The sequence below is a fragment of the Meles meles genome, chromosome 5 (assembly GCF_922984935.1).
Source record: "Meles meles chromosome 5, mMelMel3.1 paternal haplotype, whole genome shotgun sequence".
NCBI classification, from domain to species: domain Eukaryota; kingdom Metazoa; phylum Chordata; class Mammalia; order Carnivora; family Mustelidae; genus Meles; species Meles meles.
The window spans coordinates 96008739-96027595 of NC_060070.1; the positions used below are offsets into that span (position 1 = coordinate 96008739).

Here is an 18857-nt window from a genome sequence, read left to right on the forward strand (position 1 = left end):
TTCTGTTTCATACTACAAACACTTCCTAGTTAGAGCTCCTTTATCCTATGTTAATGATCTATATTCCATGGCAGTATATTTTCATCATCTAAAATGAGAGCACTATAACTATGGTATACCCCAACTCTCTCTCTCTCTCTCTCTCTCTCTCTCACACACACACACACACACACACATACACACACGCAGACACACACATGCACCCTTATACACACATGTATGGACAACATGTATAAAATGCTCATTTGCAGTGGGTAAGCTCTCTGAAAGCAGCCAAATCAGCCTTTGCAAATGTAGAGAACCATTCAATGCCGATGAAAAGCCTTATCAATTGTTTAGCTCCAACATGAAATTTTAACCCTTGTCCATATAGTAATTGGTTTAAATGCCTTTTGTATTTTTTGCTAAGTCATCCAAAGCAAGAATCTCAAAGACTTATGTGATATGTAGAATCTAATGGACTCACATCTTTATTTTGCTTCTCACACAGTTGGGTAATACTCTTGCTGCTGAAACACCAGTTGATTTTGAATTGCTACTGATGCGTCTGTATTTGGCTAAGGCTAATTTGGCTTTCTAGAGAAAGCCCAGCCCATCGGCAAATGGACACCTTCTTCCACACAACCATCAATGTACACTAAAGACAAATCTAAGTATATGTATATATGGCATATATACATATATATGTACACATAAAATGGATTGGGAAGTCCTTTGGTTTAGACGGGATTAAATATGTACTTCCCAAGTGCATAGGTTTCCTTTGACCAGCCTGTTCAAAACAGAAATAAGAAAAGTGCCATGGCAATTTTGACATTTCCTGTCATTTTCCCTATGTTGAGGCTCCCTTTCCTTTTCTCTCCCTCTTTCTTAAGCATTTTATTTTTGAGAGTGGTTAGACCTTTTGGCCGTCTAATACTTCATTGATTCATCCATTCCTTGGAAGAGCTCTAAGATCACATCCACAAACTTATCTTAGTGGAGAACAAGGTTGCAAAGAACATTTCCCTCTTCTTTGATTCTCTCTTCCCCCCAAGAAGCGGACACCTTGATGTGTCATGACAATTCACTCTTGATCTGACTTTCCTTGTTACCCCTGGCCAGCCCAAGCAGCTGAGGTCTGAGCTTTACTCTCCCTGCATCGTTGTGCAATACTGGAAAAGAAAAATAATCCATTTGTTTACACCCTTCAGACTGTGGTGACATGATCAGGGTTCTCTTGAATTTCTATGCATTCAATTTCCTCTCTCTCCTTTCGTTTGGCGCGTTTCTTTTTCTTGTGGTGCTTTTTGGAAGGGGGGAAAAAGGTTAGGAACACAGGTAAGATAACAAAACAGTGCAGAAGTGTGCAACCCCCAGTGAGCAGCAAGCATTTGAACAGTGTGAAGGTCAGGTTCGAAGGCACAAATAGGAGGGGGACCAACCCAATAAGAAAAGAAGTAACATTTTGCAAAATGGCTGTTCCATGCTCTTGTAGGGAGCTTTTTATACATTGTGTTCGGGTGTGCTCAGTTGCTAATACAAATGTGTAAAGCAGTGGTGCACAGTGGTCAATGGCAAAATTTAAAGTGTAGATAAGGCACAAGATAGAAATGCAATCCATGTCGACGTTCCATAATGTCATTAAGCCCAGAACGCCCAGCTCAATTGAGGTGACACTAAGAATCAGCCAGAAGTTTCCCAGAGGGTGGATCACTAGGAAAAAAGTCAGGATTAACACCAGGAGAACACCAAAGCCTGCAATCAGAACAGGCACCGTGACAGACAAGCCATAATGATCCATGAACACGAAGGAAGGGTTGAACACAATGAATCGGATGCTCTTTGATAGGGACAGGGGCCTCAATTTTTCCAACACTTCTATGACTTCCTTCTGCTTGTCTCTGCTAGTCCTGGCCACCAGATACAAGCGGGAAGCAATAATGTTGTTTTCATCCCCTGCCTTGGAGAAGATGATATCGTTCCGAAAGTGTTGGAATTCTGGCTTTTTTAAAAATGAGCTTTGTAGGACACTGATAAAGTCACTCTTGTTATTGGCACTGATGTTGCTAACTTTCAGGAACTGGTAATACTGCTCCACCCAGGAAACTGCCGTGAACCCGCTACAGAGTCTCCGTATATCCTCTTGGACGCTGCTGTTCCAGTACTCCAGGGGCTCGTAGATGTAGAACCCTATCACTGGGCTGTAGTTGCTGAAATATTTCTGCTGAACCATGGCATAGGAAACGCTTGGGGAGTCACTGGCTAGCAGATGGATGATGTTGGCTCTGTCACTGATCTGCAAGCACCCCATGAAGGAGAAGGAGGCGTAGATGAGATAGAGGATGACAACAAATGGCTTCACGTAGATATTGGTAATCCATTCATTGTAATGCTCACGGAGGAAGTGCTGAATGAAATGGTGCTGGTAGGGGTTCGTCTCATGATGGGATGTCTGTTGATGCCCATCACTCATCACTGTCTGGAACCACACAGGTTTGCGGTCCAGGTATTCTGCAGAGGGGATCTTACAGCAAAAGATGCTGTGGTAGCGATTTTGCTCAAGTTGGCCAGCGAAGACCAGACAGGAGCCAAAGAATGAGAAAATGTAGAAGTAGTTCAACAGAATAGAGACACACATGTTCTGACAGAAGACCTTCACAGCCTCTATGTTTGTGAATGGGCTGGCACCCATGCCAAAGGTAATGAAGTACAAGGAGCTGGTCATGGTGTAGGTGACCATCACATCGGAATAGGCATCTGCCACCCTGTCTTTGAAGGGCAAAGTCTCTCTTGTTCTCCGCCATCCAGACAGAAGCTCAAATACTCCTTTAGTTCCATGACCTAGTTTTTTTAAAAAAGAAAGAGAACAATTGTTTTATTATCTATTATCTATGCTAAGCAGTGCTTTATACTCCAAGCTGCAAAATGCTATGATTCTCCTATCAGGGTCTTAAAATTTGAGTTACACCATGGGTTATATTTTGTCCGTGTGTCCACTTTAACAAAGTCCACATTAATTGGTATTCTGGGTAAAACAAAACCCGTGTTGTCTGTCTTATTAATTCGACAACTTGTAAATACAATTGACATTATTATGTGATTTTTTTTTTCTTCCCCTGCACACATGTTGTCTCCCTTAATGGGTCATGAGTTGTGAACGGCAGGGGTATTATTCATGCAGCTTCAAATGCCCTTCCACACCAACTGAGTGCTTGATCAACTGAGGCATTGACTGATAGTCCCGAACCTCCATTTCAAGCTGACTTACATGCTGATTTAGGAAATCCTAAGATGATTTTAAACACTTAAATATCACTTTACATTGACTTTACGATGTTAATAATCCGCTTGATGGCCAAATGGCTTAGAATCCTGTTCCTGTAGATTTGATTAATTAACATTAGATGCGAGTTGAAAAACTCTGCCAGGTCACGTAAAAGACAGGGCAAAACCTTCAGGGTGAGAGATCACAGCAAGCATTTCCTTTGGGCTCCTCACAGAGCTTTTATTCACACAGTATGGATGCTGACTAACATTTGCTTCATTAAAGTGGATGGGGAATGGTTCTTTTTCATCAACTTCTGCACACTCTTTAATAAGGGTAAATAAGCAAAAGCTTCATTCAACAAATATTACTTGAGCACCTGCTATGTACCAGAAACAGTTAGATACTGAACTGTTCCCCCCACCCCAGGAACTTAACAGCTCTTAAGATACTACTGCTTGCTTCCTTATCAACAAAAGCAGAAAGCAGCTAGGAAAATAAAGGTATTAGGCCATACCTTTAATTTCCCTTTTCACTTCTCTGATTTAGTTCTGTCAATTGCTGTTCACAATGTATCAATTGGTAACTTTCTGATTGAGGGCAAATCTTCATACATCACTCTTGCCCTTGTAGGCAAAGCAATACTACACACAAACATTTTCTATGAATGGATACAAGCTGTGTTTGGGCTCTTCTCCAAGAGATCCATTAGACAAAATGTAACTTAAAGGCACAAAATGACCTAGTTCGAGAAAACTTGGAAAATGGACTTTGTACAGTACCTGGATACCGGAGGAATTCACTTAGCAATGCTTTAACACACATATGATAATGGCTGGGATCCTACTATAATCACTGATTTTGTGTTGTTGATAGAGTTGCTCATTGGTCTCTATAATTTTCTCTCTTCTCTGTTACTTTTTTGGGGGGGACTGCAATGGGCACAATTAAAAACTATTTCCCATCCTACCTTTTAAGTAGAGGTGGCTCATGTGACATATTTCTGGGAAGTATAACTGATAGTCACCTAACGATGCTTATTAGAAAACCAGAAGGAACTTTGCTTTAAATGGCATCACGGAGCCACCAATAAGAGCCTCAGTCTACCATCTTCTCTAAGTCTCTTTAAAGAGAGCCAAATGTCCATTTGTCTAAGTCACTGTAAGTAAGGTTATTATATGCAGCTGAACCTATTCCTAACCAACAAAGTTTTGTAGGTGAGTTAATATTACAGAAACCTTTTTTATGAGGATCTAAGAATTCTTGCTTTATAGTTAACTTGACTATAGTATTTACAGGCTTAAATACATATAATGCTAATATTTTATTTTAAAGTTACATGGTTTCACCTGTCTTGGGAATTTTTATTAATTATTAATTGCTACTGCGTTGGAATTCTTCTTATCTTAAATATAAAGCCTATTGAATTTCCAAAGTTCTCTTTTCTGAGTCTCCAGTCGGAAAAGATAAGTTTATCCTATCAAGTAGAAAAAGTTAGGCAAATTGCATTTATGAATAAGGTAAGCTTTTTTTGTGTGTGTGTGGTTTTTTGGAGGCAATGATCTATTATTCCTTGCATTTAATTACTAGCTCAGCATATATGTGCATTGAGTTAAGTCTAACAATTTTCTTTAAGCCTGATGATTCTTACACATCATTAATTCTTCATTTTTATCTTCTGCAGGACTCCTTGACCAAACAGAATACTTGTTCTTTCACACCCTTGGCAAAGACATAATATTAGGATATTAGCTGAAGTAATTAAAATAATTCTTTAATTAGAGCACTTCTCTTCTGAAATGAGGACTCTTGCTATCTTTGTAGTCATAAGGAGGGAAAAGGCTACATGGGGCTGCAGCTAAATTTGGGTTTCCTTTGCTAATGGTCAGTTTTATGGAATAGTAGGTATACTATGTAGGCCAGATTGTTGCTTTATATAGTATAAAGGTCTGTACATGTGGGAAGACGATGCTAAACCGTATTAGGTTAACTAACCACTCTAAGTGTGATGAAGACTGAACACATAATTTCCAAACTTTAGAGAAGGCATATTTTATCCCATTTATAGGTTTAGATATTTTACAGGCCATTCCTGTGGATACTCACTCATTTGATTCTCCCCATAATCTAGCTATTTCCTAGCAGTTCAGATCTATTATCTGCACCCTGAATCCAGGGTGGTCTTTCTTCTCCCCGTGAACCTGCCCATGATCAGTCTTATCTTCTTAGTTTTATTCATGCTATTTTTCTCTGCCTTACAATACCTTCTCCTCATTGCTAGTCACAAGTAAATTCTGTCCATCCGTCTGGTAAGCATCAGTTCAATTCTCTAATTTGCTGGGAAACCATCTCTGACAATTCCAGACATATTGATTTTTTTCTGTTCCTTAAGGTCTTACTGCACTAATTAGTTACTCATTTTGGCACGCAACCATGTGCTGTTTTGCTCTGGAACAAATGGTTTTCTTAGGATATGTTCTATTTCTTTGGTTAGACTGCAAATTCTTCAAGGTCAGGGAATACATTTTATGTTACTCTTATACTCTGCAGAACATCTGGCAAAGGCTAGATGCCCAGAAGACGCCCACTAACTTCTTGAATTCATCTAATTCTTGATTTTTAGATGGGTTGAAAATATGTATCTTTTAACTACTCTTCCTAAAATGTATTGTGCATCTTTATGTCTCCAGTAGAGCTATATACTTTTAATTCAATTCAATCCAATATGTATTTTGATTTGTTACAAACAAAGACCTATACTAGTCAACATATAAAACATAAAGGTAAGCAAGAAACGTAATATTTTCCAACATCTGTCAGGCCAGAAGGCCATTTTTACTTGGGAAATTCTGAGGCAGAGATTAAAGCTTCTAATAGGGGCACCTGGGTGGCTCAGTGGTTTAAAGGCTCTGCCTCCGGTTCAGTACATGATCCCAGGATCCTGGGATCGAGCCCCGCATCGGGCTCTCTGCTCAGCAGGGAGCCTGCTCCCTCCTCTCTCTCTGCCTGCCTCTCTGACTACTTGTGATCTCTCTGTCTCTGTCAAATAAATAAATAAAAATCTTTTTAAAAAAAACTTCTAATACATATGAATTTTAGAAGCAGTCCCATAGGGTGTTCATAAGGGTTCCTTTCTTCTACTAACTAGATGCTAGTAGCACACTCCACAGTTGTGACTACCAAATATGTCTCCAGACATTGCCCAATGCTGACTGGGGTAAATTGCCCGCAGTTGAGAATTACTGGTAGTCAAAAGAAAAAAGCGTACACACACATACACACACATACACACACACACATACAAATTTTAATTATCTTTTTCTGATTATAAAAACAGGACATATTTCTGTTAAAAATTTGGGAAAGATGGAAAAATAATGGTGAAAAATTATTTCATAGTCCTACAACACAGATAATTGCTGTTAATAATTTTGTGTATTTCTTCCAGGTTTATAAGTATGTATTAAACTTATTCATCCATTCATCCATCCATCCACCCACCCATCCATCCATTCATTCAGATTTGTAACTATTTAACTATTTAATAAAACAGAGCTCCTGTAAGGAGAAATTAGAATTTGGAATTTCCCTTGCTGCTGTTCAGTTGGCTCCCAACCACCATGGAGAACCTAGTTTCAAACCTCTGTAGTATTTTTCTTTCTTGGCTTCTTCCTTTTTACTTTGGCTTCCACTCTGAGGCTGATACCATTTAAAAAAAATATCTGCCCACTTGAAGAAGCCCTAATGCTCTACACAACTTTTTGGAAGGGTATATGCACTCTTTTTTCCACCATTACTGAGGGTCCTATTCCAATTCAGACAAGACACCTGAAATCAAGACATTGGTATTCACCCAAAAGAAAGTGATCCACCATCTCCGATGATGATGATATAACATGTATGAGTGTGACTTGCCCTACTGAACAACGACCTGAACCAATTCCAATATATTTTCTCCTGGTACCTTAGTCCTGATTGTTCTTTGCTTCTGTCTCATTCCTACTAAAATCCTTAATCCTTACCTAAGGCATCAGTTTGTCTTATGAACCACTCTGTTCAAGTTGCTGACTGGCAAGAGACATATATGTCAGCAGTTAACTGACATTAAAGAATCATAGTGTTCTTTCCAAGTAAGAGATGAATGGTACAAACTGTGAAAAGACACCTGGTTCTTTCTGAAGGATTAGGGAAAGCACTACAAGTTTCTGGTAGGCAGGGGATGATGCAGTCTAGACTGATGGGATAACATGAATTAAGATACCAATTTACCTATAAATTAAGAGGAGGTAGTTGTGGCTTTCATATTTATAATTGATTTCTTTTTCTCCGAGCAGAGATTAGCTTGTTTGGTTTAGTAGGTTAAGCCATTGTTGGAAATATGCATTTAATATTCTAGAGGATGACTGTCAAACTTTGATCATGGTTTCTTTCCATTGTATTAGTATATATTTGCAAACTATATTAGAATACCATAGTAAGTGGCTCAACTGGGATATTATTGGATAAACTTTCTCTTGGCAAAGTTTCATGAGAATAGGGAGAGCACTCTTAGGAGTAAAAATGTTTTGGACAGAGTTGGAACTGGGAGAGAAATTCAAGGTGGGAAATGAATTGAATTACAAGATTTGTGTGTGTATGTGTGTATACTGAATGTTCCAAAAGGCTTCAGGGACATTGTTGGAGACTTCTTTCCAAATGAAAGCAAATGGAAACATTGTTTAATAACAAGCAAAACTTATGTGACATCTGGCTAATATACTCTACTTAACAATAATTTAACAAGTTCTGCTATTTACAATGGATAAATATGAAAAAAAAATGAAGATTATATGGATTCTTCTTTTGGTCATGGCATTGCAGTTCAGCCAGAGGGAAAATCATGAATGGTTAAAATTTTAAAACATGTACTTTTGTTACCAAACAAAACTGACTTCAGTCCTAAATGAGCCGAATAATATTCAGAATTGGTTACAATTCCATTTGAGCCTGAAGCAATCACTTTACAACAACTAAAGAGGACTTCTAAAGTAAGATAGATCTCTGACAACAGATTTCTTCCCACACTTAACAACATTTCTTTAAAGTTGTGCATCCCAGTGTGAACTTCACACTCTGATTGCACCTATGGAGCTGTAGGAAAATTCTGGCGATATGGTTAGACCTGGAGTGACTTCCTTCAAAGCAATGCTGTTCATCTGTGAATTGAATATAAATTTTACAGTTGCCATTTTAAGCCCCAAACCAATCTCTCCCAAACCCAGAATTCCAAAGAAAATAGTTGTAACAAGGATTAAATCCAATCAAACCTAATTGCAACTGATTCAATTAGTACTCCCTACTGGGCTTCTCTTGATATATTGTTCTAATAAGCACCATCTGTGGGCTTCTAATTCTTTCTAATCAGCTGAATTAGAATTCTCTTCATTTGCTTTGAGAAGATGTACTAATGGTCCTCCCTTTATACTTGAATACGTCCAGCTTTCTGCAGGTCATTAGAGCTTGACATCTCCCCTTTCAGTGGTATAAGAAATAAAGGTAAAAAATAATGTTCCTTCTTATGACCTGCTCCAGATAAATCTTTTTCCTTTCTCTGAGCATTTATTTCTGCTTTGATTAGCTATGCTTTCAGTAATTGTGTTTTGGAAATCATCCTTGAGCTCAGGTGGAGAAAAGTATTTTGATTTTTCTATTGAGTTCTTAGGTTACATGACTTTTCCATACCAATCAAATGAATAAAGAATGAAAAAAAATAGTAAAATCCGACCAACTGAACCAGTATATCAACTAATACCACTACCACTACCAGAAACAACAAAATCCAGATATTGAATCAATATTTTGAGTTACCATTCACGTGTTCAGCATTATATGGAATCCTTATCCATGTTCTTTCTGTTTAGTTGGCTGTTCCTACTTCTGTTTTAAAGATACCACTCAGACATGATCTCATCTCTAATACCTTCCACTTGCTTTCTTCATCCCTAACTTAGCTGCTTCAAAGCTTTTCTGCATTCCAGCACATATGGTAGCACTTGCTACTACACCAAACTAAAATTATCCATTGGTGTGCCTGTTTTTATGGAAGTCTGAAAGGTCCTCAATGTCTAGGGTAAGCACTGTCATTTCCATTTTTGTATTTCAATTATTTGACACTTATCGATGCTCAGTAAATGTTTTTGCAATTGAATTGGTCACGATCTGTGTCTAGTCTTAAAAGTACTTTTAAATGTTCTTGTAATGATTATCACTAACAGCTTTATGGGATCTTCTATCCTATAAAGAGTAAAATTAGTGACAAATTAGGATTTCTGTAGCACCGAGATCTGGAGAATGCTTTAAAAGTATCTGGTTCAATGACTGGGAAACATGTTTGAAATGGAAGTAATCTTACTTAGCAAACTTAAATTATGCATAGTTTTAGTTTCCTAATAAATATTGTTCAAAAGAAATCTTCAAAATTGTAGCATGAATGCTTGATAATGCCTCAAAGGGCAAGTTTTCTGGGAGCATCCTTGAGTTTTTTGCTATCCCCCCTTTTCTTTTTTACCAGTGAAGATGAAATAAAAACATCCTATGGGCTAGAATTTTTCTCTGAGCAAAATGGCCTAAAGCCAGCGGAAACTCAATTAACCAGAAAGCTCAGGAATTGGATCATTTGAATAGTCATTAAATTAATCAACCAGAACTTCCCTTTTGATCCAACTTTTATTGGTTGATTAACTTTACTGGAGATCTTTCTAAAATTGCATTAGACTTGTATTCCCTTTCTGTGTCCTGTCCAGAAGGAAGAAAGGAAGAAAGAAAGGAAAAAAGAAAAGGCAAAATGTGTAGCAATTAAAAGGATGTAGTCCAGAGTAACACATTTTGGTTTCAGTTCTGGCTCTATAACTTTGTGATGTGTGATGTGACAAAAATGAGTTATTTTAACCACTGTATGCCTCACTTTCTTAGTCTAGAAAACGGAAATAAAAATGGCACCTATTTTAAGGGGTTAATGTGTAGGTTAAATGAGATAATAATTACAATGAACCAACAACAGTGCCTGGCATACAGGAAGCACTTAGTGCTGAATGAGCTATTACTATTTATTGAATAATATTCTTCAGAGTCATTATTACATTATGCACAGATAATCAGGAGGCAATATGGCATATTGGTTAGGTGTTGCATTCTGTGGGTTTATGCTTCCTCATCACCATCAATTAAGTGTATGACCTTGAGCAAAGGAACTTTATGGCTGGATTTGTCAATCTGTAAAACAGAGAATAACAGTATTTGCTTCAAGGGATTGCTGTGTTAAAGGAAAAACAGATACATGGATCCCTTAATACAAATATCTGGCACACAGTGAGTGCTCCCACAATTGTTAGCTATTCTCGAATAGTATTATATAGTTGTAGAAGTGTGGGAGTTTGGATGAATGTTTACCAGGTCTAGGGAAAAGTGTTCTTCTCTGATTATTATTTTGAAATTTGTCTTTTTTTTTTTGTCCTTGGAAGTTAATTGTGGAAAAATGCTGATTAATAAAGATTTTAGTTAACTGGATTCAGCTAATTGTGACATTCCTTATGTGAGTGTGCTTGTTCAGAATGAGCCAATAGAGTTGCTCTCTTTTCGCAGGAGGGAAGCTGAAAGGAAGCTTTCCAGGCACTGTTTGTTTCTGTGACTCACAGAAGAAACCACAGTCCCTTCCAGAAGAACGAGGGAACTGCTAGGCAGACGACTAAATTTCATCAGTCCAGAGGGACAAGGAGACCATTTCCAGAAGGTCCTTGAAGTGACAGAACTGGTGTTATTTGAATGTATCCCTGATGAATACAGCCTTCAGTTGAGAAGGCCTGCTTCTCACCATATTTTCTAGGACTTTATTCAATTTCGTGGTCTGCAGCTTAGCTCAGCTTTCTCACAGCATACATTTATAAACAAGAGCTCTATCTTTTCTGATTCTTATCATAACATTTTCTTGTTAGGTGTTAATTCACAAAGGCATGGGAGAGAGGATAGTCGGTGGTATGGATAGTAACCTGGCACAGGGGAACCTGAGTACAGGCTCAAACTTCAGCTCTATTCCTCCCTAACTGGATCCCTTCATGGATATTCTCCATGTTGTTTTCCTCACATGCAGAACAGCAAATGCAAGCACCTTCCTGGCAGTATTGCTGAGAATAATAAGTGAGACAGACCACATAAAATGTTTACCATTGTCCCTGGCACATATTAAACACTTGGTAAATATTAGCCATCACTTTTTATGTATGAGTGCACGTTCATTTGGGGCTTAGGCTATGTGTTTGTAGTCTACTACAGCACCTGGCTCTGTTTCATTCTTGAAATTATCAATAGAAATGACAATGAATCATGACATGCCAGGCCACTAAACTCAGCTTCAGTGATCGAAAATTGTAGGAAACTCTTACTGACTTCTTGTGATAAATTGTACTCCTTTCCATCATCATCATTCCTATGGACTTTGTCCTGCCCATTTCCATTAGGCAAAGATTCATCAAGAAACAAACAAACAAACAAACAAACAAAACAAATGAAATCCCTCCCAGTTTGCTATGACTATGAAACAGCTAACTGGACTCAAGGGAAGAATAATTTTTGGTCCTGTGACCAATAGAAAGTTCAGGGAGTTTCAATCGGAGAAAGACAACTATCATATGATCTCCCTGATATGAGGACATGGAGAAGCAACATGGGGGGTTAGTGCGATAGGAGAAGAATAAATGAAACAAGATGGGATTGGGAGGGAGACAAACCATAAATGACTCTTAATCTCACAAAACAAACTGGGGGTTGCGGGGGGGGAGGTGGGGTTGGGAGAGGGGGAGGGGGTTATGGACATTGGGGAGGGTAAGTGCTATCGTGAGTGCTGTGAAGTGTGTAAACCTGGCGATTCACAGACCTGTACCCCGGGGATAAAAATACATTGTATGTTTATTTAAAAAAAAATTGGAAGGGGAGGCGAACCATAAGAGACTATGGACTCTGAAAAACAACCTGAGGGTTTTGAAGGGTCAGGGGTGAGAGGTTGGGGGAACAGGTGGTGGGTAATAGGGAGGGCACGTTTTGCATGGAGCACTGGGTGTTGTGCAAAAACAATGAATACTGTTATGCTGAAAATAAATAAATAAATAAATAAACAAAGCTACTGGTTAAAAAAAAAAAGTTCAGGGAGTTAATCTAAAGGTTTCTGGCATTTGGAGATACATGAAAACTTGAGAGCTATTTTAGCAATTATAAAAATTAAGAAAAAACAGTTCCACATTATTTTTTTTCCAGAATACTTTCACTTATAATTAACTGACAACAATTCAGGGCCCAGAGATATTAAGAGCTGCTGACAGAATGTCAGCAGGTTGTAAAATTTATTCTCTCTTTGACACATTCTGAAATTTCTCAAGTGGTAGTTCTATTAACACTGGCATGGGAATCTTTAATAAAAGAACACATGTCTTAAAGAAATTGACCAACTAGTCAGGAGATATTAATGAAGGACCTGCCTATCATATGCTACATGAGAGCACACTCAGCTTTCCCCCTGATGTGTATACTCTTTCTACAAGCCGAACAAGTGAATATCCTGCCCGGATACTTTCCGACATTTGGAAAGTTCTTCCATATTTAGAGTTGAAATTAGTCACCCTGAAATTTCCAAAATCTGCTCCTAATTGTCTTCTTTGGAATATGTGCCGGTTATTCTGCCACATATCTGTACTTCAAATACTGAAGACAATAGCATGATACCTTCAGTCTTCTCCAGGCCAATCACCTCGTTACTTTGACGGTTTCTCTGATGACATCTGCATAGGATTCAATCTGAGGAACTCTACAGCGGTAGAAGTGCCTTGAAATCAATGATCATGTCTTCACTTTTGTTTGTTTGCCCCTCGGTACCTAGCAGTGTCATAGATGCAGTGAGTACTAAAAGAACATTTTTTTGAGTTTTACGTTGTTAAAGTTTTTCTAGCTAAACTTGCTAAGCTCAAAGTGCAGGTTGAGGCATTACAAGGACTGGCAGATGAAAAGTCCAGTGATTATTTCTTAATTACAGTTAGGGAACACAGCAGAGGGGTGGCATTTACATGTTGTTAATTGTGACACTCATTCCATCTTCTGCACTGCAGTGGTTGATGACATTCTAGTAAGTTGATGGTGGGGGTAATTTTTGTGACAGATGCGGTCAAGTTAGGACTGCACAAAGCCTGTTTTCACCAACTATGAAGGAGCTCAAAAATAAGATCTATTTTTGTCTTATGAGGCAGCATATCCTCAGAATGCTTCTTGGGAAGGTTTACAAAGCCTGTGAATAAACTAATGCATGTAAAAACAAAACAGAAACAGAAAAGACATAGATCCCATACTGGCTCTCCATGCAACAGGGCTGGTCTGATTTGTCAGTGGAGTTGCCTGACACTTTGGATTTATACTAGGAGAAGAAAGTTAAACTATATGAAAATCTACAACTGGAAATTATTTCAGTATTTAACTTGAGGAGTTAGTCTTCCATGCAAATAGAAATACTTCTGGGAAGATTCATCTTGCAAACTTATGGTTCTTCATTCTTTTGCTGAATGAGTTTGTCACGTCATTTCCTAAAACAGATGTGTGTTGACAAACTAGGCAGGGTACAAAGGAAAGAGTCACTGATGAGAAGATGTGCACAAAGGGGATCCTGAGGAATATCAGTGTGTATGGATCTCATGCACTGCTCTAGAGGCATGCATATTAATTTTTCACCCTCATTTAATAATTAAGGAATGGAGTCTCAGAAGAATCCATGACACATAGCATTTATAGAATTCTTTTGGTGGTCAGGACCAGAATAAATCTTTAGTCTCTCACCTTAGTGTGAGTAGACTGTGATCTTGAGAGTAGTGAGAGTATCCTGCTTTGATTATTATATAATCATTTCCTAAGGCAATGCTTGGCACTTAGTAAATAGTTATTATCAAACTGAAGAGTGAATGGTACCTCTGAGCTTCCAAGATTTGTGGTGTTCTAGTATGTTGTGGAGGGAATACTTGCTTCTCATGTTTCCAAGAAGAGTTGGCTTCCATCCATTCTCATGTGGATAGTACTAGAGAGTCTACTTGTCTTAATGAGTAACTAAGGAAGAGTCAGGATTTGCCCTCAGCTTTCTCATTTCCTACTTCTCATTTTCCATGAATAGGTGACTTTCATCTACTGTCATTCAGATAGTGGTGATGATTATACTTCCATTTCTTTTTCTTCCTCTTTAAACACTCTTCCAAGTACCAGGAGTAGCTGATCTGGTGGTTGGAGCCTGAGAGCAATGTATCATAAGTTGGGGGCTATTTCTCTAAAACAAGAAATAAGCTGAACCCCCTTTCTCTATCCTGCACTATTTATATTAACGACGAGTAAGGAGGGTCAGCGCTTGCCCTCAGATTTCTCATTCCATGCAGAAGCATTTTTGGCCCTTTTGTTCTAAAGGGAAGCATGCTATTCATCTCTTATTGTTGGTCTCCAGCATGCTCTCTTCTGACGGCAACTGGATTTGTGAAGAAAATCATAGTCTTCCATGCAATTGGCTGCTAAGGAAATCTTAAGCCTGACCTAACTCTTCCTATAGTTAAGGAGAGGGAAAACCTAGATTTAGGATTTTTTTAGGTAGAGCTCCCCACATTAGCCTCTGGTACCATATAAAGTCTCCATTCCAGCTTTACAAGAAACTTTGGGAAATACTGTCCCTCCATCAATAAGGATGCAAATATATATGGATTTTATTTATCTCCTTGGGTATATATTCTCCACTGCACAGAAACCAGCAAGGAGGAGGACTGAATGATTGAGATGAATGATTTCCACACATTACCTATGAAATGATCTGTGAAAGAATACATAGTTATAGAGTAGGCATATCATAAATACTCATATCAAAGATACAGTTTTCTTTCTTTTTTTTTTTTTTTAAAGATTTTAATTTATTTATTTGTCAGAGAGAGAGAGAGCACAAACAAGGGGAGAGGCAGACAGAGGGAAGAGTAGACTCCCTGCTGAGCAAAGAGCCCAATGTGGGACTCGATACCAGGACCCTGGGATCATAACTCAAGTCAAAGGCAGCTGCTTAACCAACGGAGCCACCCAGGCATTCCGACAGTTTTCTTTTTTATTTGTTATTATTTGAACCTTCCAAAACAACTTTTGGTATTTCTAAATTGCATTTTAAGCCATCATAACCCTGTATCTAAAATTTTAAGTAATTTACAGAATCTTTTTGGCTAATAATAATTTTTAAGTATCTGTGTAAAGAGTGCCATTCCCATAATTTGACCTGACCCTGTGCTTTCCACTTATTTCCCCTATGCAGTAATTAGGCAAAACTGTGAAACATATACTGTTGTCTAAGGAATTTTCCTCATTGAATAAGAATGGAAGCATGGGATTAGCAAAAGAACTTCTAACAGTAGTACTGGAGATTCAATGTCAGTTTAATGTGCACATGCTACCACTCACATTTCTTTTCAAGGGTTATTTTAAAAAGGGGAAACACAAAGACCGGAGGGAAGCAGCAATGAATTCATCAGCTCACTTATATAAGATAAGTGATAAGAATGAAAAGAATGAGAGGATACCAGAGGTTTCTACCTTTCTACCCAATGTGGATGTCCTTCCAGTTAAAAGCAAAATCACTTCAGGAAAACATCCATCCTTTCAAGAGGAAGAGGGCATGTCACTGTGGGAAAATAAAGAAGGGGTGAGAACAAGGGAAGGAGGGAAGGAAAGAAGAGAAGAAGGAGGGAAAAGAGAAACGAGTTTGCTTTTTAGGTTAGGTCCCTACTGCTCTTGGGGCCATTGAATGTCAGATTTTCCCTACTTCTCCAAAGAAGTCACTCTTCTCCCTGGAGAAAAATCCAATAAAATGTTTGCATGAATAAATAGAAGTATTGGGGCGCCTGGGTGGCTCAGTGGGTTAAGCCGCTGCCTTCGGCTCAGGTCATGATCTCAGGGTCCTGGGATCGAGTCCCGCATCGGGCTCTCTGCTCAGCAGGGAGCCTGCTTCCCTCTCTTTCTCTCTCTGCTTGCCTCTCTATCTACTTGTGATCTCTCTCTGTCAAATAAATAAAAAAAGAATGGTACATTTAAAAAAAAATAAATAGAAGGATTTACTCTTAGATGTTTTATTTTTCAGGAAGAAGAATAGAAGTAGCCATAAGTGGAAGAGTATTTGCTTCTACAAGAGACAAAAGAATAAATATTAAAGCAAAATGTTAGCTACCGTCTAGGAGGGCCTCTCCCCTTTATAGCCAGTTAAATGATACTATATATGATACAAATCCTGGGAGTCTCAGAAGAATTTCTACCATGTAATGCATATAGTTAAATACTTTTTGTTGTTCTTCTATTGTTCTTATGAATTTACATATTTTGCCAACTTCTGAAGCAATAGCAGACATCACTTGGCTTAAAAGCACTGAGCTCTCACTGTACTTTGACTATTATAGATGCTTAGGAAATATTTTCGACAAATTTAATGAATTATTTTTCCTGACTGCCATCAAATGGGTTGGTATTTGTGAAATGGTTGTGGAAACAGCAATAATTCATCATGCTCCTAAAATGTAATATAGGCATAATAGTGTACAGCTACTAAAGATTTCTGACTTCAAATTCATCTTACTGGGTTTAGAAAATGAGTCTGGAGATCAAACATTTGCTGAAATAACATTGCACGTTGTCCTAATGGGCTTTGCAAATTAAATAGAAAAAAATAAAAAAGAAATGGAAGGTAAACCCTTCCTTTTGTTTCAAATAACCTTATTGAGATTCATGACTTACAATTCACCCATTTAATGTATGCAACTTAATGATTTCTTGGTGTATTAAAGAGTGGAGCCACCACCACCACAATCAATTTGAGAAGTTTCATCACCCCCAAAGAAAACCCATACCCATTAGTAGTCACTCCTCACTCCCCATCTCTATCCTCTAACCTCCCAGTCCTAGGCAACCACTAATCTACTTTCTGTCTCTATAGATTTGTCTATTTCATGTAAATGAGATGATGTAGTCTTTTGCAACTGGCTTCTTTCATTTACCATAACATTTTCAAGGTTCGTTTATATTGTAGTATGTGTCAGTCCTGTGTTTCTTTTTATGGCCAAATATTATCGCACTGTATGGCCATCCCACATTTATTTATCTATGCATCAGCTGATGGACATTTGGATTGTTTCTGTTTCTTGGCAATTATGAATAATATTGCTGTGAACATTTGTTTACAAGTTTTGTGTGGACATTTGTTTTCATTTCTCTTGGTTGTACACCTGTAAGTAGAATTTCTGGGTCATATGATAACTCTACATTTAGCATTTTCAGGAATCATCACACTGATTTCCAAAGGAAATGTGTAATTTTATATTTCCACCAGCAATATATGAATTGTTCTGATCCTTTACAAACTCAGCAACATTTGTTATTTTGTCATTTGTTATTGTCCGACATTTTAATTTAGCCATCCTAACATATATGATGTGCTCATTGTGGTTTTGGTTTGCATTTCTCTAAGGATTAATGAGGTCGAGCATCTTTCAAGCTTTTTGGCCATTTGTTTATCTTCTTGGGATAAGTATCCCAATCTTTTGCTCAAGTTTTAACTGGGTTATTTTTCTTTTTATTATTAAGTTATAATAGTTCTTTATGCCCCCAAGATTATATTTATTTATTTGAGAAAGATAGAGTACAAACAGTAGGAGTGGCAGAGGGAGAGGGAGAAGCAGACTGCCCACTGAGCAGGGAGCTTGACATGGGGCTCCATTCCCGGATCCTGGGATCATGACCTGAGCTGAAGGCAGACACTTAACTGATTGAGTCACCCAAGCACCACTAAGTTATAATATTTCTTTGCATATTCCGAATATAAGTCAGATCAGATATGTGATTTGCAAATATTTTCTCCCACTCTGTTGGTTTTCTTTTCACTTTCTTCATGGCATCTTTTGAAACACAGAAGTTTTTAATTGGGGGAAATTCCAATTTATCTTTTCTTTTTGTTGCTTTTGGTGTCATTTCTGAGAAGACTTTGCTTCAAGGCCATCAGAAGTAATTCCTATGTTTTCTTTAAAGAGATTTACAGTTTTAACTCTTTCATTTATGTCTATGATCTATCTGAGTTGAATTTTACTTATGGTGTAAGGAAGAAGTCTACCTTTTCTCTTTTTCATGTGGATATCCAAGTGTCCTGGTATCACTGATTGAAAAGACACTTCTTGCCCCACTGAATTATCTGAGCAGTTCTGTTAAAAGTCAACCCACCATAAACATTAAGAATTATTTCTAGAGTCTCAATTCTATTCCACTGCTCAATTTGTCTAACCTCATGCCAGTCCCCCTGTGTCTTCACTACTGCAACATTATAGACATTCTTGTCTATGAACATGGAATCTCTTTCTATTTACTTAGGTCTTTCAAAGCTTGTTTTCAACAGTGTTGTGTAGTTTTCAGAGTACAATTTTGTACTACTTTTGGCAAATTTATTCCTAATGAGTTTATTCTTTTTAATGTTATTGTAAATGGTATTATTTTCTTAATTTCATTTTTGGATTATTTATTGCTAGTGTATAGAAATATAATTGATTTTTAT

At 37.8% G+C, this 18857-nt stretch overlaps 1 protein-coding gene across 1 annotated transcript in view; it reads right to left on the reverse strand.

Moving 5' to 3' along the window:
* Positions 1 to 718: 718 nt before the first annotated feature.
* Positions 719 to 18857, reverse strand: part of PTCHD4 (patched domain containing 4) — a 174762-nt gene continuing 156623 nt past the window's right edge. Inside the window, exon 3 of the mRNA XM_046005933.1 lies at positions 719 to 2823. Within this exon, the coding sequence (XP_045861889.1) occupies positions 1190 to 2823 (1634 nt within the window). The 3' untranslated portion in view covers positions 719 to 1189. The remainder of the gene's footprint in view (positions 2824 to 18857) is intronic.